The sequence below is a fragment of the Manis javanica genome, chromosome 8 (genome assembly GCF_040802235.1).
Source record: "Manis javanica isolate MJ-LG chromosome 8, MJ_LKY, whole genome shotgun sequence".
NCBI classification, from domain to species: domain Eukaryota; kingdom Metazoa; phylum Chordata; class Mammalia; order Pholidota; family Manidae; genus Manis; species Manis javanica.
In genome coordinates this window covers 81900436-81928143 of record NC_133163.1, presented here as the reverse complement: position 1 = coordinate 81928143, position 27708 = coordinate 81900436, and the positions used below count along the sequence as shown (strand labels likewise).

At 45.9% G+C, this 27708-nt stretch overlaps 2 protein-coding genes across 2 annotated transcripts; one reads left to right on the top strand and one right to left on the bottom strand.

The window, feature by feature from the left end:
- Positions 1-14490: 14490 nt before the first annotated feature.
- LOC108390265 (ribonuclease 8) lies at positions 14491-27699 on the bottom strand. The gene is given in 4 exon segments (XM_037000701.2): positions 14491-17201; positions 17204-17372; positions 17374-17563; positions 26694-27699. Coding segments are annotated over 4 exon segments (492 nt in total). The 5' UTR covers positions 26726-27699; the 3' UTR covers positions 14491-17100.
- On the top strand, positions 21506-26700 carry RNASE13 (ribonuclease A family member 13 (inactive)). The gene is made up of 2 exons (XM_037000703.2): positions 21506-21887; positions 25043-26700. The coding sequence occupies exon 2, from the start codon at positions 25770-25772 to the stop codon at positions 26229-26231; it is 462 nt and encodes a 153-aa protein (XP_036856598.1). The 5' UTR covers positions 21506-21887; positions 25043-25769; the 3' UTR covers positions 26232-26700.
- Positions 27700-27708: the final 9 nt, after the last annotated feature.

The window sequence follows — 27708 nt, the reverse complement described above, 5'->3', positions numbered from 1 at the left end:
AAGCGAGAGGCCAGAGCCTGGGGTCCATGGCTTAGTTTTCCTTTCTTCCTGGACTTAGCCCTCACAAATTCTTTGTAAGTTGATATTTGCAAGTGGAAAATACACAGGACAGAATTAAAAGCAAATGTGGAGTGCAGCCACTATGGAGATTCCTCCAAAAATTAAAAATAGAAATACCATATGATCCAGCAATCCCACTTCTAGAAATACATCCAAAGGAAACAAAAACACTCAGTTGAAAAGATATCCATACCCCTATGTTCATAGCAACAAGATATAGAAGCAGCTTAAGTGTCCGTTGATGGATGAGTGGATAAAGAAATTGTGGTATATACAAACAATGGAATGTTACTCAGCCATAAAAAGAAAGAAATTGCCATTTGTAATAACATGGCTGGACCTTGGGGACATTATGCTAAATAAAATAAGTCAGGCAAAGAAAGACAAATACCATATGATCTCACATATGTATGTAATCTAAAAACCCAAAACAAAAAAAACCTGAGTGCCTAGATACAAAGAACCTATAGCTGGTTGCCAGAGACAGTGGGCAGGCAAAATAGGTGACAGGGGTGAAAAGGTACAAACTTCCAGTTATAAAGTAAATAAATTCTGTGGATGTAATATAACAGCATGGTGACTATAGTTGTTGTATTACATGTTTGAAACTTGCTGAGAGTAGATCTTAAAAGTTCTATCGTAATAAAAATACATGTTTAACTGTGTAGTGACATGTTAATGAGACTTATCGTGGTGATCATTTTGCAATATATACAAATATAGAATCATTATGTACACCGGAAAATAATACAACCTGTCAGTTATACCTCAGTTTTAAAAAAGGGCAAATGTCAACTTTACATTTCCCTGTATGGCTCCGGAAGATGACTGGTTAGCCAGAGACGGGTAAGATTCCTCAAGGGAGGAACAACCTAAGACAGGCACAGTCGCAGAGGGGCCATCAGGTGAGAATTTGGGGATCAACAGAGGTGAGGCTCAGAACCTCACCCCCCCTGCTTTGAGAGAAATCTTCTGCATCCGTGGATGTCTTGCTGCCCTTGTCTAGCCTGGATTAATACTTAGTCCATAGGCACACACCTGATCATCTGATCATCTACATTTGCCCTCTTACAGCACTAAACTATGTTTTCTACCTTTATCTTGCATCTACCTACCACTTCAGCATTTTATTAAAAATAAAAAAAATAATAATAATAAAGGGAGAAATGTGGGATCAACATATAAATCAAGTACAAAAATCAAACAAATATTCATATTTGACCTGATTGTTTATAGGTCATAATGCATGATCAAAACCAAAAGTTTCTGTGATGAATGCCCTTGTACTGTTCACCATGTAAGAATTTATTCACTATGTAAGAATTCGTTCACCATGTAAGAACTTGTTCGTTATGCTTCAGAAGATTGGAGACTGACGAGAATTAGACTTGAGATGGATTAATGATTGTACATTGAGCATTGACCCCCCTATACTGAATTTGATTGTTGTTAACAACCATTTGATCAATAAATATGAGAGATGCCCTCTCAAAAAAAAATAGTTAAAAGAAAAAAAAAAGGCCAAATGTGAAATGTCTTCTGGGTCAGATGTAGGTTCACTGGACTAGAAGAGTCTGGAGGGAGCACGCTTGGAGAGGGTATTCTGGAAAGGCTCCAAATTCACTTACGGACTTTTTTGCTAGGCAAAACCAGACTCTTTTATAAAGTTGTAACCCATTTGGAAATAAAGTTTTATGTTCTGTTTTCTTCATGTAGTGTTGCCCATACACATTTCCTTGCGTCAATATAATTTTTGCTCATTTGTCTTCAGTTGAAATGATAACTGGACAGTTAAGTTAAAATACTGAGTGGCTGCCCATCATTTGTTTAGTCACTCTCAATTTTGGGGAATTTGTGTTATTTCTAACATTTCTCTGTTACACAAAGAAAAGTATAAACAGATTTGCACACATTTACTCCTCCTCATTTTGAGTTATTTCCACTTAGCCTATTTTCCAAGTGGAATTATTGGATCAAACAGTAGGAGCCATTTTATAGCTCTTGTTATTGTCTGATGAGGCAGTATTTGGAGGGCAAGGTTCGTGAAACCCTCTTAAAATATTTAAATGGTTGAGTATAAAGAGGAATTGGATTTATTATGAATGGCTCAAAGAGACTCGGCATCAGTGAATTGCCACAGGGACAGAGATGTAGATTAGGTTCTATGTAGGGGCATTTTTCATACTTAGGCCTGCTGGAAAATGGCACTATCTTTCTCCAGAGGTAGTAGATTTCCCCCACTCTGAAAATTTTTAAACATAATGAGAGAGTTTTAAAGAATTTATTTTATAAACTTTCCAAATTTGTGATGTGTTTATTTTCCTAGCTCTATTCCTTTGCTCTGAAAATGAGTTTCTGTTAAACATTTATTAAGACCTAACATACACCAGGTATACCTAGGAGTGGCCTGAGCTTCACTGGCAGACTCCGAGCAGAGTCTCCTGGTGCAGATGATCTGGAAATCACAACAGTGTGAAGTTCTACCTCCACCCCCCATCCCCCCAGTCTTTAGAACTGCTAAGCAGGTGGTTACAACTTTGTCTCTAGTTCCTTGATATCTCCTTTTCTGTGTTCATGTGTACTCCAGGTCTCTGCCCATATCTGACCTATTCTGAAGACCCCTTATTACAAAACTTCTGTCTGTATACTTTGCCATGCTTCCAAATGCTCCCAAACCAAATCCAGAACCTAAATGATTGATTCCAAGTAATTTTTACATTGTCTTGCTTTTTATTTCTGCCAAAGGATGTTTGTACTTAAAATGAGGAGTTCTGTTCTCCAAAGAATCTATAATTGGTGGAATATAGCACTCCTCACTCCACTAATATAACTTCACCTCCCACCATGAACATATGTGTGTTTACACACACACACACACACACACACACACACACACACACACACACACGCACTCTCACTTCCAGGCAAGCAGCCTGATTTATTGAAGGAACCAGTTGCTTAACAATCTGTTGTTTTTTAGTTTTGTTTTAAAGCCACCTTAGTAAAATGTAGTCCCAAAACTCCAAGTTTGGCCAAAGGAGGAAAAGCCTCTATTGAGGATGGAGATTCAACCATAGTCTGAGTTTTACTGTTTTCTTCGTGTATATCTTGCTGAGTTCCTTTGTCACTGCCTCACTGGCCTCAGGGAAGCCCTGCTGGCCTCAGTTCCTCCAGAGTGCCAGTCAGCAGATCCACCTGGAGTCACGCTGCAGAGGAAGGAGGGCAATGAGAAGAGATGCATTCCAGGTTTTCTGGGACCACCAAAACCAGCTGTATGCCTTAAACCTGAGCCTGGGCTACTGAATCACCAGCGGTGCTTTCCCTTGCAAAGGCTCAGTGAAACCAACAAACGTGCGAGCACCAGGAAATTCAGTCACTGAAGCTAACTGTGTGCCGTGTAGATGGAAACAGCACAGAAAATGGACTGGTCTGGCAGTGTCAATATGAATTTTTTAAATATCCTTTTTTTGTACTCAGAAAAGAATATTCAGATGGTTGCTTTGCTTTTTAAATTGTATGTTCCCTATATTAAAGTTCCAAATCAGAAGCCCACTTCTTCCTTAAGCTTTTATATTTAAATTACAAACAACTGCAGTTTAATAATCACTTTAAAGGGTTGTATTTGATGACTATTTGGTACCAGTTATAAATGTAGTTAATAAGGCTCCTTTAAACATTTAAAAATATTTTTTATAAATTTATAAAAGTTATTTGGTCATCCTACTTAACCAACAAGACATTCCTAAATACCTAAAAAACTCTTACAAATGTAACACTTTATAAATATATTGATTCAATTCTTCAGTTTTCTTCAATGTTCCAAAGCTAATTTCAAAGGAAAATTCTATTTCAAATCACATGTCTAAACACATTTTAAATTAGATTGCAAAGCCAATTTGTTACTGTAAAAGACTAAATTCTCTTATACACTGCAAATACCTAAAATACCAAATATGCACGAATTCTGGAATACAAACATATTCATGTTATATGTTTGATTCTTTTAAATATTTCTATCCTTAATTTAAAAATTTCTGGATATTAAAACAAACTTACCCACTAGGAAATAATTGTCATCCTAAATGGCTTGGGAGTCCCCTCCCAAGTGATTTTTTGGAAACACTAAGAAGTGGCCCAGCAGAGATTTTTGTCCCAAGGCTCTCAGGCAGCTCTTTCTAGCCCCCAGTGGTCCCACTGAGACCTGTATTATGGTTGCTGTGTTGTTCCTCTCTGAATGGGCCAGTTTCAGAGCCCAAGCTCCTAGATTCAAGTTACACTCTAATTCTTCAACCTACGCGCACGGAAGTCAGAAACTCCTACCCAGGTTGCTACACCACTTGTTTGGATACAATTAATCTCTTTAAGGATTTATTTTATTCTGATTTCTTTCCACACTCTTTCTAGCTTCTGGACCCACAGTTCTTACAGATATTGAATGGTTGAATTTCTCCTCATCTTACTTCACTCTGATTACAGACCTAATATTTTGCCAGAGACATGTAACAGGAAGATTAGCATTAAATAGAGAATAGGCTTTGGGCTAGGGTAAATGAAACCCCAGGGAAAGTGGGAGAAAAATGTTTCAGAATCCACTTGCTTCAACATACTCTCCCATCAACCTTTGATAGCATTTCAAAGACACTACTTTTATTTACTTGTTAAGCTAGATAATGAATCCTTGGTTGCAACGACTTAGGTGTGTTTGTCTAACTCCAAATCACAGCCCCCAACAAAGCCAAAATGTGTGTTGGACACACTAGGAACCCAGTGGTATCTGGAAAAAAGAAAACCCAAGAACTTTGTGCCCTCTTAAGGCAATACCTGGTATAGACAGGGAGTTACTGAAGAAGCCAACAAACTGAAAAGGATGAGTTGACGCAGGAGCCTTTTAGGTTAGGACCTTGAATGATTGGGTGTGTAGTTTCTATTAACCAAGACAGAGACTGGGAGGAGGGGAAAGTCTGGGAGCCAGGAAGGTCAGGAACTCTCTTCTGAGTGTGTCCTTAAGATGCCTGCAGGACACTGAGTCACAGTAGTTGGATGAATATATGTGCCTGAAACTTGGGAGATAGGGCAGGAGATAATGCTTACAGTAGCAGGTAAGTGGCAGTTAAAGCCATGGAAGTGTATCAGGTCACTTGAGGGAGTGCATGGGAGAAGAAAAGAGCTGAGAATAGGACCCTGAGAACACTGTCATTTACAGTGCAGACAAAGGAAGTGGAGCCTGTTCACGACCCTGGGGAGGAGTCAGAGGGGAAGAAGAATGCTGTTCTCTCACTTCCAGCATGTCTTCCTTGGCCAGAGCGTTGGCCAAGGCAGTGATAGTGCCGGGCAGAGCTGGGCATGGAGGGCCGTAGGGACGCTGTGGGGGACGCTCTGCTCTGTGGGGTGGTGTGGGTCTGGTGGGCACCAGGGGGAGCTGCCTTAGATCTCTCTCTGGAAAGAAGGGAAGGGGGCTGGGAGTGGAATTTTTGGAGTCTTTGCTTTCTCTACCACTTCATGTTTCACCAAACATCCTGTCCTTATTCCAAGCCTTAGTCTGTGTAGAAAAACTTCCTAGATATGGGAAGGGAGGTGTGTGGAAGAGGAAGAGTCTGTAGAGAGAAGGAGAGGTGCTGCCTTACTGTACAGCATTCACATGAGCATATGTGTCTCCATGTACTTCGTTCTTACATGTACCCATGTGTGAGACCGTGTCCCTATATGTATATATATATATATATGGATATGTATGTCTTATGTTGGTACTTACATATGCATAATGTGCATGTTTTTCTATCAAGTACAGAAATTGAGAGGAAGCATTGAGGAACTTTTACACCAAGTTGATGGATGATTTATGTTAATTGAATCTAATAATGAAAAATTTGGCCTTGTGTTTCTTTATCTATTTAATTTTTCTAGCAATTCATTTTATTACATTTTGTGGAAGTTTTAGTCTGTGGCAGATCGCACATAAAACTGCTCCTCCACCACAGTGAGAGAAGCACTAATTAGGACCAGGTCAGGATTCTTGAAAGGTCCTGATTCTGAAATTCCTAAAGGAGGGAAACTCACTTCAGGAGTCTGAGGTTCTTGCTCTGGGTCATATCAATGAGGCATAAGGTCAGGTCTTCAGCACAAACAAGGGGGTCAGGCTACAGATCTGACTGGCAACCGGGGGCACAGCCTGCTTGTCCCCCTTCCTCCCCTGCATGTGAGATGGGACCACCAGGCCATTATCATGGGGTGGGAGAGAGTCCCACCTGTGCCTCAAGCCCCAGCCTGCTCAGAATGCTGCCCTCCATCCTGCCTACAGAGTGGGGGAAGCTGAGGACTCACAGAGATAAGGAGGTCTCCAAACCTCCGTATGTTCCCCAGTAACAGTAACATACACTCAGGAAGAGCAGAGTCTTACTGCAGCCAAATCAGACATGCTCCTTTGCCCAACATAGGGAACCCAGGGCAGATACTTCTCCCCTCCCTCCTTAGATAATCTCACCTGCCTGGATCCTACTGAACTGGCCAACCACAGCCTCTCCTAGGCCCTGGCCTAAGTTTGCATTTGTAATTTTCTATCCTTTTTCTTTACGAGGGTCTCCAAAATCATATATGTCTTAGACCCCACAAAACCTGGATCTACCCTTACCTAGATCCTTGGTGCTTGACCCTAAAAGAGCCACATGGTATCACACAGAAAGCAAGGTAAACAGCCGTGAAGGGCTATAGAAAATGACTCTATTCCCTTATCATTTGGAGCCTCCATAAAACCTCCTAAGGAATTAAGAGTATGTGAAGTTAGGGGTGTGGGAGGGAAAAGGTATTTGCAAAGAGGGTAAGGATTAGCAAAGAACTCCAGGGAGGAAACATAGCAGCAGTGTAGGGAGTCTGCAGAGCCTGGGCTGGGGGTGGAGGCCACCTGGCCTTGGACATTACCCAAGCGCCTGGAACCAGTCGGTAGCAGCTGCAACCAGGTTATCCTTCCGCTGGGAAGGCTCAGAGGCCACCATGTGAGGAGCCGCTAGGTGCTCTCTTTGTACCTGCAGTCTGGGTACCTCCCCGAGGTGAGCTCACACGTGGTCAGGGACACAGGCCCTTGGCTCTGGTGGCAGTTTTCATGGCCACTCTTGCAAGCAATGATTGGGGTCTGACAGGCTTTGGCCACACCAGGGGAGGATTCGTGCAGGAAGGTGTTGAGGTCTTTGCAGCATCTGGGGTCCTTGTTGATGTTGCCCACTCTGTTACATCCCTGGGGCTTGGACTGCATGTGCTGGGTTTCAGACCACTGAGCTGAGGTCATGGTGCTGGGCTTGGCCCTGAACAGGACCTTGGCCACCCATGTCCCCAGCAGGGGGTGGAGGCCTGCTCTGGCTGCTGCCATCACTCTCAGGGGGAGAGTGGGTCACTGGGAGGACATCTGCTAGCCTTACTAAGACTTTCGTGCCTTATGTCAATTACTGCAGGGCTCCTGCAGCCTCAGATATTTAAAAATGCCACTGGCATTTTATTATTCATTCTCAGTGGATAATGTGCCTTTTTATGCCCCCAATAAATACGTAAATTGTTCATCCCTCATAAGAATTTATGAGGTGAGTTGATTACCTTTTTTTATACATGAGCAAACCAAGACTCAGAAAAGTTAAGGAAACTGCCCATCATCACACAGCTGGAGTGGCAAATACAGGATTTTAATCAACGTCTCTTGGCTTCCAAAGCCCCTAGTCTTTCCACACGCCCATGTTTCTTGTTTGAAACTTTGAGAAGTCAGACCAAAAAGGGCAACTATTCTTGGAAGAAAATGGGCCCAGGCTGCATACCTCATTCTTACAGGCTAGCTCAGGCGTTCTTGGAAGGGTCAGTATTAAAGTTGTGAAGTCAGGCTAATTCCTTTCTGTTCTGCAGCCTAGTTTCTCACTGAAGCTAGAAAAATAGTCACTCCCAGTAAGGGGATCATTGCTGCAGCTGGCCAAGCAGCACGGTGAGTTGGGTTCTTCCCACGGCTGGGACATCCTGCCCTGTCGGGGAAAGTCTCGGAATGACAGAGGTCTAGAGCTGGAGGAGTCCTTGGAGATCCTCTCGATCAACTCTCTATCACTATAGATGAAGGCGCTGGAATTCCTGAAAGGGCAAGTGCCCCTCCTGAGGCCACCAAGTGAGTGGCAGAGCCAGGGCCAGGAGCCTCCTCACTGTGAACCCATCCCTTTGGGTTAGTGCCAGGTTGAAAAGGGAAGGAGGCAGAGCATAGTGAGTGTGCCTCTGCTTGTGGATTTAGGTGGTGCGTGAATGTGGCCTTCGATGATTCTCTTCAAATCCTTCTGATAAAGTGTGGGAGAAAGTCTCCTGTTAGAGCAAGAAGAAAAATTTTTTGGTTCTGCCCCTTTTCACTAGAGACATCAGACCTCAGCCTGAGTCTTCAGCTGAAAACAGTATCTGGATAGAATTTTTAAGAATTGGGTGACACTCATTAAATTTATTTTTACTTCTGTTTAGTAACTGACACTATATTCTTTGAGATAAGGTGTTGCACAGTTTCATTTTCAAAGAATTATTTGAACTAAATGAGTACGCATATATATGTAGTAAATCATAACATCGGCAGTAAGTGGATACTGCAACAGTTGTCAAGAGAGGAAGCAAATGACTGCAGTTGGGCCCGTGCTCTGCGGGGCCCCAACAGCTTCTGAGGTCTGCACTGGTGTGTTGGGCCCCTCCCAGCATCTTGACCTCTGGGATTTGTGTGACTTTACTGCCTTTGAGATAAAATGTTCCTCAAAGTAGCAAAAACCACTGAGGCTCCTAGGATCAGCATTGGCAGATGGGAAACATCTGGGATATTTGTCCCTTGTCTCCAAGGTGGAGCCTGGTTCACCAGGAGAGCTCACCCTTGCCATCATGGGGATCCATCATGGACTCCTCCCTACAAAGCTAATAAGCCCTGATTATTGAACCCAGGAGAACAGTATTCAGTAGGCAGTTGACTTGGGTGCCAGGGAGCATATACGCATACATAGATCTTTGTAAATATATATGTATAATATAAAATAATGTTTTAAAAGATATATATTAATTGGGGAAGTCATTTCTCTTTTATGGGCCCTCAGCAGAGCCTCTTGCTGCATTGCCACAAAAGGATTACCAAGTGATTACACAGTTAACAGTTGTAGACCTCAGCCTCTGGGCAATGGAATGAGAGGGTAAGGATGGCAGCAGGTGTCAAGGGCTAGCTGAAGCATTTCAAACTGACCAAGATGATTGCCACAGGCTTCGCAAGCTCTGAATCCAATTAAGTTGCAAACATGCTTTCCTTCAAGTAGGTGCTGCACAGGCCATCCCCCACTCAGGGGGGCCTGGGAAAGGGGTTCATTTGACTGTGTATTTGATCCTAGTCATTCATCATAAGTCTTCCCAACTGCCACGGTCTCAGGGCTGTTCTATCCATTAAGGACTAGAGACTCCATGCCAAAGGTCTGGGAGGTTTCCAAGGGCCTATATAACATTTGGGACTAGGAAAAAATATATTAGTTCCAATACAGAAGAAGTCAAGTGCAAAATCAAATTTAAAATATTTACTTACCTGGTACCACAATAACAGAAAGTTGATTTCCTTTCTTTTGAAATTTGGCATGCATAGAAAGTTTACTACACTGGAAAATAATCTTAGGTTAGATATTCTCATTTTACAGGAATTTCCAAATACCACAACTGCAGAAGAAACAGTGCCTATCACAAATTACTAGTGGTCAAATAACTTCAAAAGTAAAACTTGCAAAATCAGATACAGTTCTGCAGGAGTGATATTGAATGAGGAATATACATTTTAAATAGATTTCATGTGGTGTGATGAAATATTAAAGTGCCCAGGATGGTATGGTGGTATTGAACATGGCCCTGGCCATTCCAGGGCTGGTAGCCTTGAGTGTACTATTTACCACTTTACTCAAGGTGGCCAGGATAAAATACCCCGCATTACTCAAGGGTCAGGTCAGCACAGGGCTCTACAACAGCCACAGGAGGAAAGAGATGCCATCCTTAGTGTGTAGAGTGCATCAGGCCACACCTCCAGACGGCCTTCTGGTGGTGAGAGGCAGACTGTTGGGTTAGAAAGCTGTTCCAGAGGGGTGTCACTGGTGCAGGAGGGGCCAGGGCCGCTACAGGTGACCTGGAATGGCTAAGGCAAATGAGGTGTACATTTTCTGGTCCTCTGCTTGGGCTCCTGTGTGAGACTGCAGAACGGGTTCCTGGTCCCTCGGAAGAGGGTGGTGGAGGAACCTGTTCATGGAGGTGCAGGTGCAGGGGGGCAAGTTCAGCTATGACTAACTAGCGAGCTGAAAGCTAGGCTGCTTTGATAGCTCACCTGTGACAGGGTGTGGGAAGGACTGCTGGTGAGGCTTTCTGGAGGCACCAAGGCTGAGACGAACCTGAGATGGTGAATATCTAGCTCTGCCATTACTTCCTGAGTATACATAACAACCTGGGGAGAGAGAGGAGCGAAGAGAAGAGAAAAATGCAAACAGAATGAAAGTCTAGGAAACTGTAGAGATGAGCTCAGGCTGAAAAAGCCCAGAGGGGAACAAGAAGGATGGAAAGACGGCTACTGAGCAGCTCTGGGGAACAACAGGGCTGCCTTGCCTGGCTTCTCGGAGTGTTATTAGTCTGCTTGCTGGGATTGGAGGTCTTGGCAATGAGTCAACAACCAAGACAGGAGAACTGGGCTGGCCTGAGATTGAGGCAGGAGCCTTATCAGAAGCTTCCACAGGGGATCTCTCCAAGAAGGATTCTCCTCCAAAAGAAGTCTCTGGCTCTGAAGGCCCATGGCCATGAGATATCCTGGATCCTGGCTTCTGGACTCTGAGCCTCACAGCTCTATCCCATGAAATCCAGTTGCCACATGCCACACTCCTTCTGGGGAGCCTCACTCTGTGCCCTGTGGCTGACCCTGTCTCCTCCCAGGTCCACTTTTCTTTACTGTGCAGTCCTGGGGCCTTCTCAGGGAGCCCAGTCCCACCATGGTCTTGCCTCAGTGGGTGGGTTGTCTCCCTTTGTTCCTGACAAGAGGATCTGTCCTTAAGAAGGAGAAGATATAATCTTCAGCCCTGCCAGACCCGAGTCATGTGGCTCCCCTCACATGCATTTTTGTGGTCTCTGGCTTAACCAGCCTGCACAGAGTATTCGGACTCCCAGGGACAGCAACGACGACAATGAAAAAGAGTGGTCCCAGCTAACGTTTCCTGAGGGGTTTCTATGTTCCAGTCACTGTGCACGTGCTCTCAGTCTGTTTTTTCATTTTTTAGCATGTGAAAGACCTTCCTACTGCCCTGATCTCATGACTGTCTCATCTTCCTCACTGAATTCCTGAAGAGAAATACTGGTCCAAGGCACAGACCCAAGAAAAGCAAGTTAAAGGAAACTTGATGAGAGCAGGGCCCTCCTACCCTCCTCACCTGAATGTAGATGAGCACAGACAGCACAGAAAGCCACAAGGTAAAGGTCTTCTTTCCCAATTTTGCTGCAACTATTTTGAGGGAGCAGAAGTAATTTAAAACATTACTTTTTTTTTTTGAGAGGGCATCTCTCATATTTATTCATCAAATTTTATTATTAACAACAATAAAATTCTGTATAGGGGGGTCAATGCTCAATGCACAATCATTAATCCATCTCAAGCCTAATTCTCATCAGTCTCCAATCTTCTGGAGCATAACGAACAATAAAACATTACTTTTTGCATGAAACTGTATGATGAAGTATATTGAAGAATTTAAATAAATTCCACTTTTTTGAAATTTTAAATGTTTGGTTTGAAATAATTTCAAATGTCCATGTAAATTAGAAAAACTCCCCTACATGCTTCACCCCAGTTCCCTAATTGTTAACAGTTCTGAACCATCTGAGAATAAGTTACAGACGTGGTGCCCCACTACCCTTATTACTAAAGTGAACATCTCCGAATTACAAGTACTGCTGCATCCATAACCACAGCACAGCCATGAAAACCAGGAAATTAACCCTGATCTACTATTACCACAAATGAAATTTTAAGGAAACATATAAAATATCCAGGCACATGGCTATTCTATAAATACTGGGTAAGAGAGAGAAGGCAGCTTCAGGGAATACTCAGACTTGCTGGGCACAGCTTCAGGTTTTGATGAATTCTCCTCTGCTCTTACCAGCATCTCAGGGAAAAGTCTGAGAAACAATGCTCTGTGGGCTCTAGTTGAATGAAAACCCAGCCCCGGATGTGCCAGCTTTGAGGGCAAAGAATGATGACTCTTACCACAGATGAAATGTTTCAATCCATGGGAAAGCAGTGGGGGACCATGAGCCATGGACCACGGTGGAGGTTTTGAGTAATAGAAGACAAACTAGGAAATGCAACTGAATCAGAGGGTAGGAAAAATATAAGAGGTCTTCTGTGATGGAGGTGAAGAGATAGGAAGCTTACCTGAAGACTAGGTTAAATGTCTCTGGAGGAGAAGTCAGCCATGTCACTAGACCCTCTCTCCCTATCAAAGGCTGTGGGAAGGAATCCTTTGGAGGGGAGCGAATATGGAGGACACACCCCTGAAAGTTAGTGGCTTTAAATGCTCTGCATTTTTTTTTTTCGTATTTTTGGATTCATGGAGGGTAGAGATGAGAATACACGCTCCGCAACCCTAAACGCAGTAAGTAAAATAGTCTTAACATAAATATTTAGCCTTTGATTTTTCTTACTCCAATTGGAAGAGAGCATTGCCCTGACTCCACCTACTGCAAATCACCATACCCTGAGAAACTAATGCCTAGTGTCCTTTTTGTGTGACCTTGAGTTTTACTTTGTCCACTCTTGGCTAGAAACTGTTTTTGGCAAGGGAAGTCTGAGGAGGAGTTTGGCCTCCTTTGTTTAAATGCTTTGTTCTGTCACGGAAGTCAGGCCTGCTCCATCCATCACAGATTTGGCCACTCAACATGTGACACCACAGAGATACATATAAATAATAACACCTCTCAAACTTCTCCTCCATACCAGCCACTGCACTAGAGTTATATATATATTGTCACATTGAATCTACTGAATAAGCCTATGAAGTAGAGTACCTTTACATAGATGGCGCAGTTTCCATCTCCCTAAGTCAGGAGGACTTCCCATCACTGTGCATGTCCATGATGGGTGGAGCCCTTTCCTTACCTCCTCTCTTGTGAACCGTGGACTTTCTACATGGCCTCACTAGCAATGTTTTCTCACACCCTGTGACTTCATGGATGCTGCCAAGCTCACTGGCTTTGAGTTCTGCACAGGTAAACATCCTGGTAAGAGCTGTAACTGCTCTTTCTACCCCTCCATGGTGGGATGGCGGCAGGAGGAGGACTTTAAAAGTGAGGAACAGAAGTCTTTGAAGCTCTTTTGGAAGCCCAGTTGTGCTGGAGGATAGGGAAAACATGACGAAATGCTCCAAGGCTCTCTCAGTGAGAAGGCTCTCTGGATGTCATTGCTGTGGTATGTTTTCTGCTGCCCAAGCTCTAAGCGTACGCCCTCAAGCCACAGACCTACAGAGAAGGCCAACTGAGTCAGTGTGTAGAGAAGTGTGTTCATCTCAAGAGCAATTCCTCTTCCTACATCCTACCCTTGATATCAGGACCCTTCTCTTCACATTGATCCAGCTGGTCCTCTTCATGTGTCTACGGGACATTTAGTTCAGAGTGTGGACACTGCAGGAAACTAGGGTCATGTAGAAAAGTCTCCTACATAATTTTGCATAGTCTCACTCCTAGGAAAGCTAGCTCAGTCTAGGGTTACTGTCTTTACTTGACTCCATTTCTGCTCCTTAGGTCCAGGTTGAAACAATTTTATTTAAAGCCACCTAAACAAGGCTGGCTCCCTTGCACATTACTCCCCTGGACATCCTTCTCCTTATTCCAAGCTCCCACCCCCAGCAGCAGAAATCTCTCATACTAATCAGTCTCCTTTACCTATTCTTCAGCTTTCAAGTGAGAATGCACGGAGATTCAGCCAGTGTTGGTAATTGATCCAAACCTGTGATTCCTTTTGGACCTCATCTTTGGCCTTTTGAACTTTCAAATGCCTAGTTCAACAGTATTCCTGGCATCCCTAAACTTGGTTCTGATCAAGATCGTGTGAAGCAATGGATGACTGTCGAACCTAATCAGTTAAAGCATCAGTAATGAGAATAAGGCAAGTCATTTGGATTCACTGTTAATATCTGAATAGTTACTTGCAAATATTGGTGAGTATTCTAGATGTAAGTTGGAGTGAAATTTTCCTTGCAAACTTTTAAAAATGTTGAAATTCTATAAGTCAGTGGAAGTATAAATACATGTTTATTATTTTTAAAAAGCTATAATAATTAATGCTTGTTAAAACATGCAAAACAATTATCAAGAATTTTCACATAGTTAAAAAATAGGAAAATTAGTTACAGTTATAGGAATAATAGGAGTATATTAGCTGGATAACTTTAGGAAGAACTTTATATGATTTTTTAGCCAAAAGTATTTGTAGCAATTTAATAAATAATACAAGTACTATATAACAAATAGCATAAAGCAGAACAATAGAAATTAGATTATATCATCATAATTCTATCTATGATTTCATTATATCACAATCTTTATAGAATTCACTGGTGTATTAACACTTATCATGTTAAAATAGCCTTAAGAACTGTATTTTTAGGATTTTTAAAATTAAGGTGTAACACACAGCAAATAGACAAATATTAGGTGTATAGCAATGAGTTTTCACAAAGTAAACATCCACACCAAAAAGGAACCTTTCCAGCCTCCCTTTTTCCCCTTCCCAGTTTCTACTCCTCAAGAGTACCACTCTTCTGATCTCTATCACCACAGATTAGTTTTGAATTATGCTTAATTTTTAGTTATTTAGTATTTTTTAGGTCATGAGTTTTTCAAGAAGAAGTTCTATTTGGAAATTCTCATTTTGAGATGATGTGCTAAGGGTGTAATTTTAGCCACTTCAAAATTTTTTGAGGAGGATGTCTTCAAAACCATAAGAAAATCATTAATAAACAATATATAAAGAGTTGTGCAAAAAGAATAAAGTGAAAAGAAAAATCAGCTCCCTCTAAATATTATACTTTACTGTGCACCTCAGGAGAAAACCATCTATTCAGACTGAAAAATATCTAGTATAATGGCCACAGGACACATAGATCTTACACTCAGGCCCTGGGCATATGGCCACAGTGTGTATGTGGTGCACCTCTACTTTCAAGACTCATCAACTTACTGGCCCCACACTCTGTTTGAACTGTTCAATGTTCTGCTCTCTTCCTTTTGATCATCCCTTTCCTACCATCTCTCCTCAGGGCTCTGCCTGCAGACTTGTCCTCTAACCTCTAATGAACGTCCCTCTAGCAGAAGCACTCAAGGAGAACTGAGTAGGCTGTTTGCTTTGGTCTGTGTGTTTACCAAAGATGGATGTGGCTGGACTACTGCATGCTACTATTACTACTAGTTATTATTATTGTCTGCCTACTGGTGCTTAGGGCAGACTGTCTTCAAAGGTACCATTTCTAAATCTTCCTGCCATCTTGTTCGGTAGGAACAAGATGTTTCAAGCTCTTTTTTTTACACCCGGTTTTAAGCTCGAAGCATACTCTGGCTCTGGTAAGGAGTGAAGGAGCACTAGAAAGTAAAGGGTCTGGCAGAGAGTAGACTCTTCATCTGGGAAGGGAAGGTGTAACAATGCATTTGGGTGGGTGCTGCTGTAGGGAGGTCATGGGCACAGTGCCGTCAGTCGGGGCTGATATAAAGGAAGAGAGAAGGTGATGGTCAGGGCTGCAGGCAATCTGTGTATTGGGGAGCAACCATGACTGAGCTGGCATAAACCCATAGCTTCTCCAGCTCCACTCACTGGGGAGGGAGAAATTCTGTCTGCAGTCCAGGGGGACAGGGAGATGGCATTTCCACATATCAGCCCTTCCAGCCTGGGCAGCCTGCCAGGGTGGAGAGTCAGGGAAGCCCCGAGGTAGGAGAGATCACTATGGGAGGAAGGAAGCTCTGGCAGCTCCCACCAGCCTGTTTGTGACAAGCAGGCTCTAGGCCACGGAAGTCCCTTGAGGTCAAGGGAAATGTGATCCTGGAACAGGGGCATGAAGCTGGGACACTCCCCTGACCCTGTGTCTTCAGGCCAAGGGAATTTAGTCAGAGCCAGGTCCAGGGCCCAGGTGGGGAGAGCAGTGGGCTGGAGAAGGGAGAGGGCAGTTAGAGAGGCCGAGAGAGAATGGATCAAGGTCCTGCAGTACCTCACCAGCAGGCTCTTGGCTAGAGAGGTGATGAACTTTACTGCAGCCAGTGCAGTGTACCTGGCTCTTCAGAGCTCTCAGGGTGCATTTCTTCATGGGTGAACTCTCACCTAGTTCTCCTCTTGTCCAGTGGGAATGGACTAAGTCTTCTGCTCTCTTTCATTTGATCATCCCTTTCTTACCTTCTCTCCCCTTTGCTGCCCAAAAAGTGGCAAAGTGGAAAGTGCACTGTATTTCGAATAAGGAATCATTGGTTCAAGTGCAGGTTCTGCTACTACCTAACTGGGTAAGCTCTAATTACACTTCATGAAATCTCAATTTTCTCATCCTGTAGAGGCAAGTGATCCCTGTCAAGTCTCTCCCACAAGGGTCTCATATGCTACACCACAGAAAGCCTGAAATGTAGAGGAATATGAAGTGGGACAGATGTCTCTGTCTTCTTTCCTTCTGGCCACCTTTCTGAACACAGGTCCCCTCACCACCTGTCAGAGCCAGGCAAGATTTCTAGTTTAGGAACCGAAACAGCTCTGTCCATAAATAACATACAGCTTTTTCATTTATTTCCTTCTCTTGTCATGATGCCATGATAAGGTGGGGCAGGAGGATGAAAGACCATCTCTTCTGGAGTTTAGCTCACCAACGTATCAACCTCAGCTCCTCCTCAGCCTCTCAGGAAAGCGTGAGCTAGGAAGGGCCCCAAGACATGAAAGGAGGAGAAGCTTCTGGGAGTAGGGGGACTGGTGCAGAGGCCTGGAAGGGAACTGAGGTGCAGCCCAAGGGGCAGAAGGCTGGGAACCTAGAGGACTTTGTCCAAGTGCCCAGGGACCAGCTGGAACTACCCAGGGTCCTTCCACTGGGGAGGCTCACAGGCCACAATGTGAGTTGCCGCCAGGTGCTCTCTTTGTACCTGCAGTCTGGGTTCCTCCCCGAGGTGAGCTCACACGCGGTCAGAGACACAGGCCCTTGGCTCTGGTGGCAGTTTTCATGGCCACTCTTGCAGGCAATGATGGGGGTCTGACAGGCTGTGGCTACACCAGGAGAGGATTCATGCAGGAAGGTGTTGAGTGAGGTCTTTGCAGCATCTGGGGTCCTTGTTGATGTTGCCCATGGCCATGTTGCATGCCCAGGGCCTGGGTTGCATGTGCTGGGTTTCAGACCACTGAGCTGAGGTCATGGTGCTGGGCTTGGTCAGGGGTGGAGTCCTGCTCTGGCTGTTACCATCACTCTCAGGGGTCCGCCAGAGTGGAAGGCTGGGGTTGCTGGGGACAGAAAGTAGAGGTGAGAAATAAGCCTTCCTATATCTGCTCCTTCCAGCTAATCACACTCCCTTCCCCTGCATCTCACCCCTTCCTCCCACTCTGCATGCCCACAGTCAATGTGACCCCATCTCCCTCAGCCAGTATCTCTATCTTCCTGCTTTCAGTCCCTCTTGCCTCCCACTTTGTTCTTTCTGCTCTCCCTCCAGTCCTATCACCTTTGTGTTCCTGTGTCCTTATCCTCTTCTCGGTGTCTCACCCACTCCGTGACCCCATTGCCGCATCCTGTTCTGTGCCTTGCCCCATCACTCTCCTCCCTCCCACATGTGCCCACACTTTCTCCACGTTGAGTCTTCCTTTGTCCATCTTATCACATACCCGAGTGTACTCTTCCTGGTCAGATCATGTCCCTTCTCTGCCTCTCTCCTCGCCCTTGTCACTTCACAGACCTCACCTCCTCCCTGGGTCATCACACTGGGGCTCCTGCTCAGGCACTGGGCCCCGGCCACCAGGCCTCCGAGCTCTGAGGGTTCTCTTTACCCCCTGACTCTTAAGAGCTGGACTGTGCTGCTTCTCTGTGTGAGTGGGCAGGGGGGAGGTCCTGGGTCAGGAAATGCCCAGCCACCACTTACATGTCCCATGAGTGGATGCCTATGGAGCTAAGGGTACCTGCCTGTTTATGGTCAGCAGGGGGAAGCTGGCATCCTCACACTCAAAGATTTGATTTGGCCCCTGGTCACATGGTTATGATGAGTCTAATAAAGCACTGACCCAGGTGTCGACTCAAATGAATTTCAAGAAGAGTTGTTATGTATCTTCTCCTATACACACCTCTGGTTCATGATTTTGGGAAGAACCAGTCATTGTGGTAAGGAATGCCTTTTCTCTGACCTGAGATACAGACAGAATAGCCTAGAAAGTTGCTTTGGATGGTCTCTTGTGAGCAGGACTTACTGCTCATCTTTTGGAGGAGACAAAGGAGACAGGGAAGTAGCTGAATCATCAGTCATCATGCAAAGCACCCCAATTCAGTTATTCTATAATGATTCATTGTAGAATAGCTGAATTGGGCCCCTCCAGTTCCAGGCGCTGAGCAAGACCACCTGACTTTACCTGGAGAAAGGACCCAGTACCTCTCAGCCATCACTCTGTCCCTCCCTACTTTATTGAAATTTCCAAAAGTAAATGTTTTTCAGTTTGGAAAATGTCATTGGTGGTGATGTTGGTCAACATCCTTTATCAGGCGTTCCTTTGCCTTGTATGCCCTGTTTCTGGTGGCAGTTACTGCTTGTGGACAGCCTGGGCCAGGACTGCTCTGGGGGTGCCAGAGAGCTTGGCATATGGTGCTGAGAAGGACCAAGATGCTGAGCAGAGAAGTATCGCTGTAGGTTGGAGACCCAGAAACTGAGATGAATAGCATTTTTGTTTTCAGTATTCACCTGTAATCAGTAGGTGATCTCAGAATATTGGATTCAGGTTCATTCACGTAGGCCAAAAATATTATTGAACACTTACTATGTGCCAAGTGCTTGGGACACGTTAGTGAGTGAAAGAGACAAAATTCCTTACCTTTGGAGCTTACATTCCACTGGGGGAAAGAGAGTAAAAAAATTAACATATAATTGCTCGAAGTGATAATTGCTAAGGAAAAATGTGGAACAAGATGGAAGTTGATACACGTGATTTTTAAATAGAGTCATTGAAGTAGGTGTTTCTGGGATAAAGACTTGAAGATGAAAGAATGAATTTACACTTGTCTAGAGAAGAATGGTCCAAGTAGAGAGAACAGTAGTGCATGGATGCCTGGGTATTAGAGGAACAGCAAGAAGTCCAGTGTGGCTGGAGCAGACGAATGGTGGGGTCAGGCAGGGACCAGAGGCCAGGTCATGGAATGCCTTAGGGACCATTAGAAGGACTGCAACTTGCTTGGCATGCAGTGGAGAGCCCTGGGAGCGTTCTAAGCAGAGAAGTAAAAGGTCTATTTCCAGATCATGGGGCTGTTGTGTGGACTGCAACTATAGAGAGTCTATGTACACCATCTCAATCATAAGGTTCGTGTTCTGGTTTGGAAGTTAAGATCTTTAGTAAGGAGGATGCGGTGTTTGTTTTGAGGCCCGTGGAAGTTCCTTTTAGTAGATGGAGAACACAGCTGTGGATCAGGATGCAGGCTCTTCCAAAAATGTGGTGTTAGAGGTGGGAATCGCCACTAGATGGCAACAGAGGACCAGGAGCGAGTCCATGCAGGCCTCTGGCTCCTGGGAGGTTTGCCCTCAGTGGGGCCTTGGCCGTGGAACAGCATGCGCTGCTTTATTAAGGTGCCTGAATCTTTGCAGTTTGAACTTCTGGACAGAGAATTATGTCTCTGCTGCTGTAGATATGCAAGTGTTTGGAGATAAAATCAATAGTTTAAAGCAGCCTCTGAGTGGCAAGTGGATCAGCACAGGCCAGTCCAGGGTTAAGAGCTCATCTGAATTCCTTGCCTGGACTCCTTTTCACTTCTCATTATTCTGGAGTGAGATGCTTCCAAATCACGACTTGTGCTACCCTCTGCTCTTGTGTTTTCCTGTCATAATAATTATCCCGGTTTGCTCTTCAGCTCCATTATGCTGGTTTCTCTAGAAGGCTGCTTTAGCGTGGGGTGAGAGCAAAACACAGTCCCACTGTCTCAGGTCAAAGGAGAGTAAAAGTTGAGTGAAAAGTAAAGGAAGAGAGAGTAAAGGTTGAGGTGTGCACACGAAAACTGAAAAGTTGAACCTACCATCGGACATTTCAAGCGGAAACCCTTACTTTGCCTCGATCACTTGGATAAGGCAGGTGACTTTCTTTGCTTAAACCATCCAGTTTCCAAGATGTGCTTCACTTTGCATTCAATAGGATGATTTTTCCACTTTCCCTGTACTTTATGCCTGGGACAAGAGGAAGAGATGGAGGAAGGGGAAGGGAACTAGGTTAGGGAGAACAAAGGAATCAGGCATCAGGCCAAGGACTGGTCAGAGTCTGGCAGAAGGGAGAAGAGGACAATTTGAGAAGGGAGAGCAGAAGACAAAATGGTGGGAGAGAAGGTGGGATGGAAGAAAGCCTCTCACACGGGCAGCCTCTATCCAGGGAGAGGAAGCAGCTTACCGCAGCCTCTTTCTCATTCTATCCCAGATTCACTGCTCTTGGCTGAACTGCTGCCCAGGCCACTGCTTTGTGTGTGTGTGTTTAAAGTCATTGGGTGGGTGCTGTGAAAATCCCAGCAGTGCCAGGTGGACTTCTGCCTGTCTTCCCCACAGGACCACAGCTGCTACTTCCTCTAGCCTGGGCAGGAATGGGGAGGTGGCTGGGAGGGAGGAGGGACCGCCTGGATTGGAGCCCACCTTTCAGAGTCCAGCCTCTCTCTCTTCTGGAGATCCACATAGCCTCTGGATACTGATGGAGATCTCATGAGGGTTTCCCTCCAAGCAGGAGCAAATCCAAGTTCTGTGATGCTCATTTTGTTGCTTCTAGGTAATGGCTCATTTTTGTAGATGGGGACAGTAAAACAAACAGCACATTGGGGTCAAACGTGGGACTTGCTTTGGGTCTCTGTATCCTCATGACCTTTCCTGAGGAACAGCTGTGGGTCTGGAGGAGGCAGTCCTCACAGAAGGCTGGAATCCTTGGCTCCCATACCAATGCTTCCAGACAAACCAGGATGTAGGAAGCGGGATCTGACTGGGATTGGGAGGCCTCACCAAGACACTCACTCTCACAGGCCACTGTCAGCTCCCCCAGGTGTCTACAGAACAAAAGAAAAATCCCCAGCCTGCTCTTCAAAGTCTGACACAATTTGACAAACCAGTCTTTCCAACTTTACCTCTGACTTTTCTCTCACTGAGTTCCTCAACCCTAGCCAGGCTGATTTTTCTCAAAACATACCTTTCATACTCCTCCTGATCTCCACTTAACTCTTAACTGTTATTTATTTATTATTATTGTCTGCATGTATTTATTGTTACTTTCAAAGACAAGAACCATCATCACCCATCTTTTGCATCTTCCTCAGGATAGAGCATCGTGCCTTGCATATAAGTGACTTTGACCTCTGGCCTCCTGGGGTGGAAGGCAGTCCCTTTGCCCCTGAATCATCCCAGTCCTAGGTGAGATCACCACCAGCCCACAGCATGGGTTAGCAGATCAAGGGCCTGACGGTGCAGCTCCTGGACTTCAACCCAGAGGTTGAGGCAAAGCTGTGACAAGAAGGTTGAGATGGCTGAAGGACAACTCAGAAACTGTCAACGACACAGGTCTGCTGTTTGAGCAATTTGAGCTGGACATGGCAAAAAAGTTACACCACTGAATTATGGTGAGCTCACTCTGGGCAAAATCTTGGGGTTCCCCTCAATCACTGGGGAGTCCTATGCACCTGCCAGTCTAGCCAGTTGTTCTTGAAATGCTCACCACTGGGGGAGGGAGCAGGGAGAGAATGTGTAGGTGACTATATGCAGAGGGTAGCCTTCACAGGAAAAATGAATCAAGATTGTTTCAATGGTGAACTATCAGAACTCCTTTTGCTGGTAAAAAAACAAAACAAAACAAAACAAAACAAAAACTAGCACCCTTACAAGCAAAATCTGACAAATATATGTCTTAGTCCTAGATATTTGCCAACCCTTTTCAATTTATAAAGTGTAAGTAAGTCTGCCCTTGTTAGGAAATCGGATTCATAAGAACAGAATTTCTCAAGATCAGTACTATCTACATTCCGGTCTAGATAATTCTTCATTGTGGGAGCCATTTGGGGCCATGTTCAATGTTTAGCAGCATTCCTGGCCTCTACCCCCTAGATGCCAGTAGCACCTCCCAGTTGTGACAACCAGAAATGACTGCCCAGGACAAAACTGCCTCCTGGCTACGAAACACTGATTAGACTGTGGCCTTGAGCAACCTACTTTCCTCTCCACACCTTAGTCTCTTCATCGCTAGGGTGATTCTTGAGGATGTAGAGTTCAGAGTAATGGAGTAACAATCCCGCAGATCTTAGGCTCAGGGAACAATGAAACCATGACAAGGATGTCAGAACAGAAAAAGCAGCCCTGTGGACCAGCACCTCTGGGGTGGGACTTCACAGGCCAGAGCACTAGGACTGCAGTTTGGGCCCATCACACAGGGGCCTTGTGAAGATGGATTTTAAGTCAGGTGTTAGAGGGGACTCTAGATTGGCAGAGCGGGGATTGGAGTTCACTTCCCATACCCAGTTACCCATTTATATAGTTTAAAGGTTAAAAGGCACTTTCTTGCTGACCATCTCATTTTATTCTTGCAGTCTCATGAGGTAAAGAAGGCATTAATCCCATTTTATAGAAAAGGAAACAAACTCAGTAGGTTATCTGATATTAAGTCCTGACTCCTTCCTCTACTATGTGCTGCTCCATTTCTGCAATCTGTGTGCAAGCGTGAGTGGGGGTGAGTGGGTAGTGAATGAAGGAGACTAAGAAACATGAAAAGCCCCTTCTTCTCAAGGAAGCTGTAGCCTTAAGCAAATAGGGAAGAGGTGACCTGCTTTGAGGTGGGGACCACAAAGTAGTAGGCTTCCTCAGAACAAAGACTTGGGGCCATGTCCAATGTTTAGCAGCATTCCTGGCCTCTACCCCCTAGATGCCAGTAGCACCTCCCAGTTTTGACAACCAGAAATGACTGCCCAGGACAGTCATTGCTAACAAAGCATTTTGTTCCTCAGAAACGTGATAGTGTGTTTCCTTCTTGCCTTTCCATGGGAGCAGGACCTGTGCACCAGAGAAAACATCAAAGACAGCCCCAGGACTCAGAGACTTGTGGCAGGAGGCTGGAACTCAGTGTCCTGATGACACCAGAGAGGAGGGAACCACAAAACAAGGCATTTTTCCTCCCACCCATTCAACCCCCCTCAGCACAGGGGCTCCTCAAGCTCAGGGACATTCCCTCCTCTCGGCCAGGCTCAGGCCCCACCCTGCATGGGCTCCCACTAGGTGATGGCTTGTAAACCAGCCTGAAGGATACAGAGGAGCCACTCCTGTGTGGGCTTTACCCTCACTGGCCAGCTGTGCACTTTGCACAGTTCCCTGGGAAGGTTTTCCAAGCAAAGCCTTCTTAAACAACACCTTTGGGCTGAGTCTTCACATAAGCTAGCTCAGTGGAATTGATGACGGCGAGCATGAGAGGAGAAGAGCAGCATTCCAGGAATAGATGGTGGTAGGAGCAAGGACCTAGAGGCGGGGACAGGCAAAGGGGAGACAGGCAGGGATGGGGCAGTTGGAGACCAGGTCACTGGAAGTTTTAGGTCCTATGAAGTGGAGAGACTTACTAAAGTCAGAGGGTGTGTGGTGTTCAGGAGAGGGGAGAGCCTGAGCAGGGGAAGAAATAGGAATGGAAGGGATGGGTTTAGGAAAAGCTTTAGTAAGATTGTCAGGGCTTGTGCTCATGTGGCATACTCACCGTGTGCCAGCCACCGGGCACCCTTGCGAATGGATCCTAATACTCCTGTGAGGTATAAAATACTATCCCCGTTAACAGACCAAGACACTGAAGTTTATAGTGTTTTAGTAAACTTACACTGATGGTGTACAACCTGTAAGCAGCAGAGCCAGGATCCACTCTCTGGTCTGTTTATTCAAAAGCCTTGCTCTTAACCACTGTGCAGCCACTGCTTCCCAACAGGTACGGTTAGGGAGAGGGAGGGGTCTAGGATCACTCTCAGATTTCTTGCATAGGCAACTGAGGAAACTGAGATGGACAACACAGGAGAAGCAAGTCATAGGGAGGATAGGTTCAGTTTGGGACTCTAGTTTTTGCTGTTCGGGCAAGTTTAGGGGGCTATGAATGAGAAACACTATACATCTCTCTGCCACGTCCTCACCCCTCCCACCCTAACCACACACTGACTTTGGGCACTCAGGGTTCTGTGTTCTGATGCCCACTCTCCAGAGGAAGGGGGGACTCTCCTAAGAGGAGGCCCACAGCTGGACAACACCCTGTAAGGAGACAAGGCTGAGGGCCTGTGGGAGTCAAGGACTGTGGCTGGCAGGCTCTAGGGAGCTAGTTCTTTGGTTCTGTTGAAGAGGCATGTGTTGATGAAAAAGAGTTAGGAACCTAGACCTTTCCCAACATGACAAACTACAGCAAGAATCTGACCTGCTGGGCTGAAGCCCAGGCTGTGCTGTCTGATCCAACCTACCAAGTCTGAGGCTTCAGGGAAGGGCTCTGACTCCAAAGGGCCTGAGGTTACAGATGAAGGAGTCAGTGTGTGGTCTGTGATGGGGTGACTGGTTGGAGTGAGGCTGATGATGGGGACCAAGGAGGGGTCGACCCCGAGCTCTGATTCTCAGCCCAGCACTTGGATGAGAGGCCCTGGCCTGTGTGCTGGCCTGCTGGGCTCCCGTGAGTGGGAGGAGGGAGTGGCAGACCCTCTGTTCTCTGAGGCTCAGGAACAAAGCATTTTGTTCCTCAGAAACGTGATAGTGTTTCCTTCTTGCCTTTCCATAGGAGCAGGACCTGTGCACCAGAGAAAACATCAAAGACAGCCCCAGGACTCAGAGACTTGTGGCAGGAGGCTGGAACTCAGTGTCCTGATGACACCAGAGAGGAGGGAACCACAAAACAAGGCTTTTTTCCTCCCACCCATCCAACCCCCTCAGCACAGGGGCTCCTCACGCTCAGGGGACACTCCCTCCTCTCAGACTCCCTCTATCCAGAAACCTTTCTAGCCCCTTCTCACCTCTGGGCTGTCCTTGGCCTCAGGCAGGAAGAATCCTGCCCCTGCCCACCTGGTCTGTGCACTAGTCTTTCCTCTGGAGCAGTCAGAGGGTTGGAGATCAGCCTGTTCCTTCTGTCCCCTTTGCGTTTTCACCAGAGGGTTGCTCTGGGCCAGCGACACTCAGTAATAGTCTCTCACCCAAGGACCAACTGGACCTCTGGTTCTGTAAGTCTTATAGCTCATGGGCTGGGTAAGGCCAAGAGCCTGGGGTGGGCCAAGGGAGGAGGAGGAGAAGCCAAAGATGGCTGCCCAGCTGGGTGACCTTGGGCAAGAGTCTTCTCTCTCTAGGCCATGAGGACTTAGGCTGGATGACCTCTGAGGCACAGTGCAGCTCTTAGGGTGTAGGGGAAGGCACACAGGGAAGGCTGGGGGAACACTGGAGGCTCTGGGTGGGGGTAGCCAGCCCCTCCAGGGCCACCTCTGTCTTCAACCACCCTAACTCTACCTGCAGGAGGAATGGCACCCCTTGTGGCCCGACTTCTGTTCCTGCAGCTTGTTCTAGGGCCGGCTCTGGCCATGGACATCAGGCTGCAGGCTGCCATCAAGAACTTCCGCGACTTACACATCGACTACCCCAAAGTTAACTTTCCAGACGGTTTCCAGGGCTACTGTAATGGCCTCATGGCCTATGTGCGGGGCAGAAGGGAAAACTGGTATTGCCCAAATATCCACTATGTGGTACATGCCCCCTGGAGAGCTGTCCTGAAGTTCTGCAAGTACAGTGAGAGCTTCTGTGAGAATTACAATGAATACTGTACACTCACCCAGGACTCCTTTCCCCTCACGATCTGCTCTCTGAGCCACAAACAGCCTCCTATGAGCTGCTGCTACAATGGCACCCTAACCAACCAAAGGCTCTACCTGCTCTGTTCCAGAAAGTATGATGCTGAGCCGATAGATATCATTGGCCTCTCCTAGGCAAAGAGGCTTTTGGGCCAAACCACTCCCTCCTGCCACCACAGACCAGCTGTCCCCAGTCCCCAAATTCCAATTCCAGGCTTCCTCTCTGGCTTTAGAGGCAGTCAGGGTCCCCCCAAAAAGACTCTGCAGACCATACTGTCTCCTAGGCTCTTTCTGACTTGTTTACTTCCTGCCCCCCATCAGCCTTTCTCTCCCCCAGACAGTGTCACCCACCCAAGAAGCTGATTCTGTCCAGTTGGCAGTGACTGTCCATCCACAGGGCCAGATCCTGAATCCTGGATGGAGTCCCAGAGCCTCAGCACACACCATGGCAACGGGCACCCAGCTGCATGTCTCAACACCCACCACCATTCTCTTCTCAGTCTTCCCCATTTCACGTATGACTCCCTCCACTCACTCACCCCTCCCCATGGTGGGCATCTCCAGCTACAGGAACCTCCCCGAGGCCCTCAGACTCACCTTCGTCTCACTTCCACAGACCCCTGCTCCATTCCCAGGCAGCTCCTCTATGAAATCATTCCTGTCTTTTCATGAAAGCTGTCTTTTTCTCCCTCCATCCCCCATCTCCCACGGGGCCCTGTGCCCCCGCTCCCACTCTCTCAACCTCTATTAGTCACTCTGCCTTCCTTTCTCCAAGTTCTCTTCTGTCCTTCTCACTTTGGTTCACTGAAGTTTCAAGTTAACTTCTGTGACCTATCCCCACAAGATTCCTGCATCCCTTTCCTTCCCAAAGCTCCTTCTGACCTCTCCCAAACTCCAGGATCTGCATATGAGGGCACGGGGGTGTGGGGGACCTAGCTGTAGTCACAGAAGGTTTTTTTTTAAAACCACATCTGAGTTATGTAAGATAGAACCATTAGATGGAACCAGGTAAAGTGTACCTAGGGCCTCTCTGTACTTTTGTGTCTTCCCTTGAATCTACAATCATTTCAAAATAAAAAGATAAAAAACACACCTAAGTCAGTTTTGATTTCATTTTTTTCTTCAATGTACCAGAGCTCTTAGGGTCCTGGAGACCACCCACCTCTGCCATCTTCCTGGGCTGCCCTGGTGGTTCAGTGGGATCTTCTGTTCCATGTGTACCATGATGGGTAAAGTTGAGGTCCAGGCTGGGTGCTGAAAATGGATTCTCCCTTCCCCCAAGCTCTAGCACGAACTCATAGTAGATCTTTGGCCCATTCCAGCTGGCTTCTATTTCCCCCCCAACAAAACCTGGATTGCAACAGATGAGGAGGGTGGCGGGGCAAGGAAGGGTCTAGTTGGTGGTATGTGGGTCATAGTATGTCAAATCATGAATTGCTGCCCCCCCCCTTGGGAGGCAGATAAGGGTGGATGCCAGTAATGTGTGAATGCAAGTAGCCAATAGTTTTGCCTCCATAGCTGGTTTATGTCGTATTTCTAAATATATTCTGCATCCCTGTTCTTAGCAACATTTGTTGATGGGAATGCAAACTTATGTCAGGAGGCATGAGGC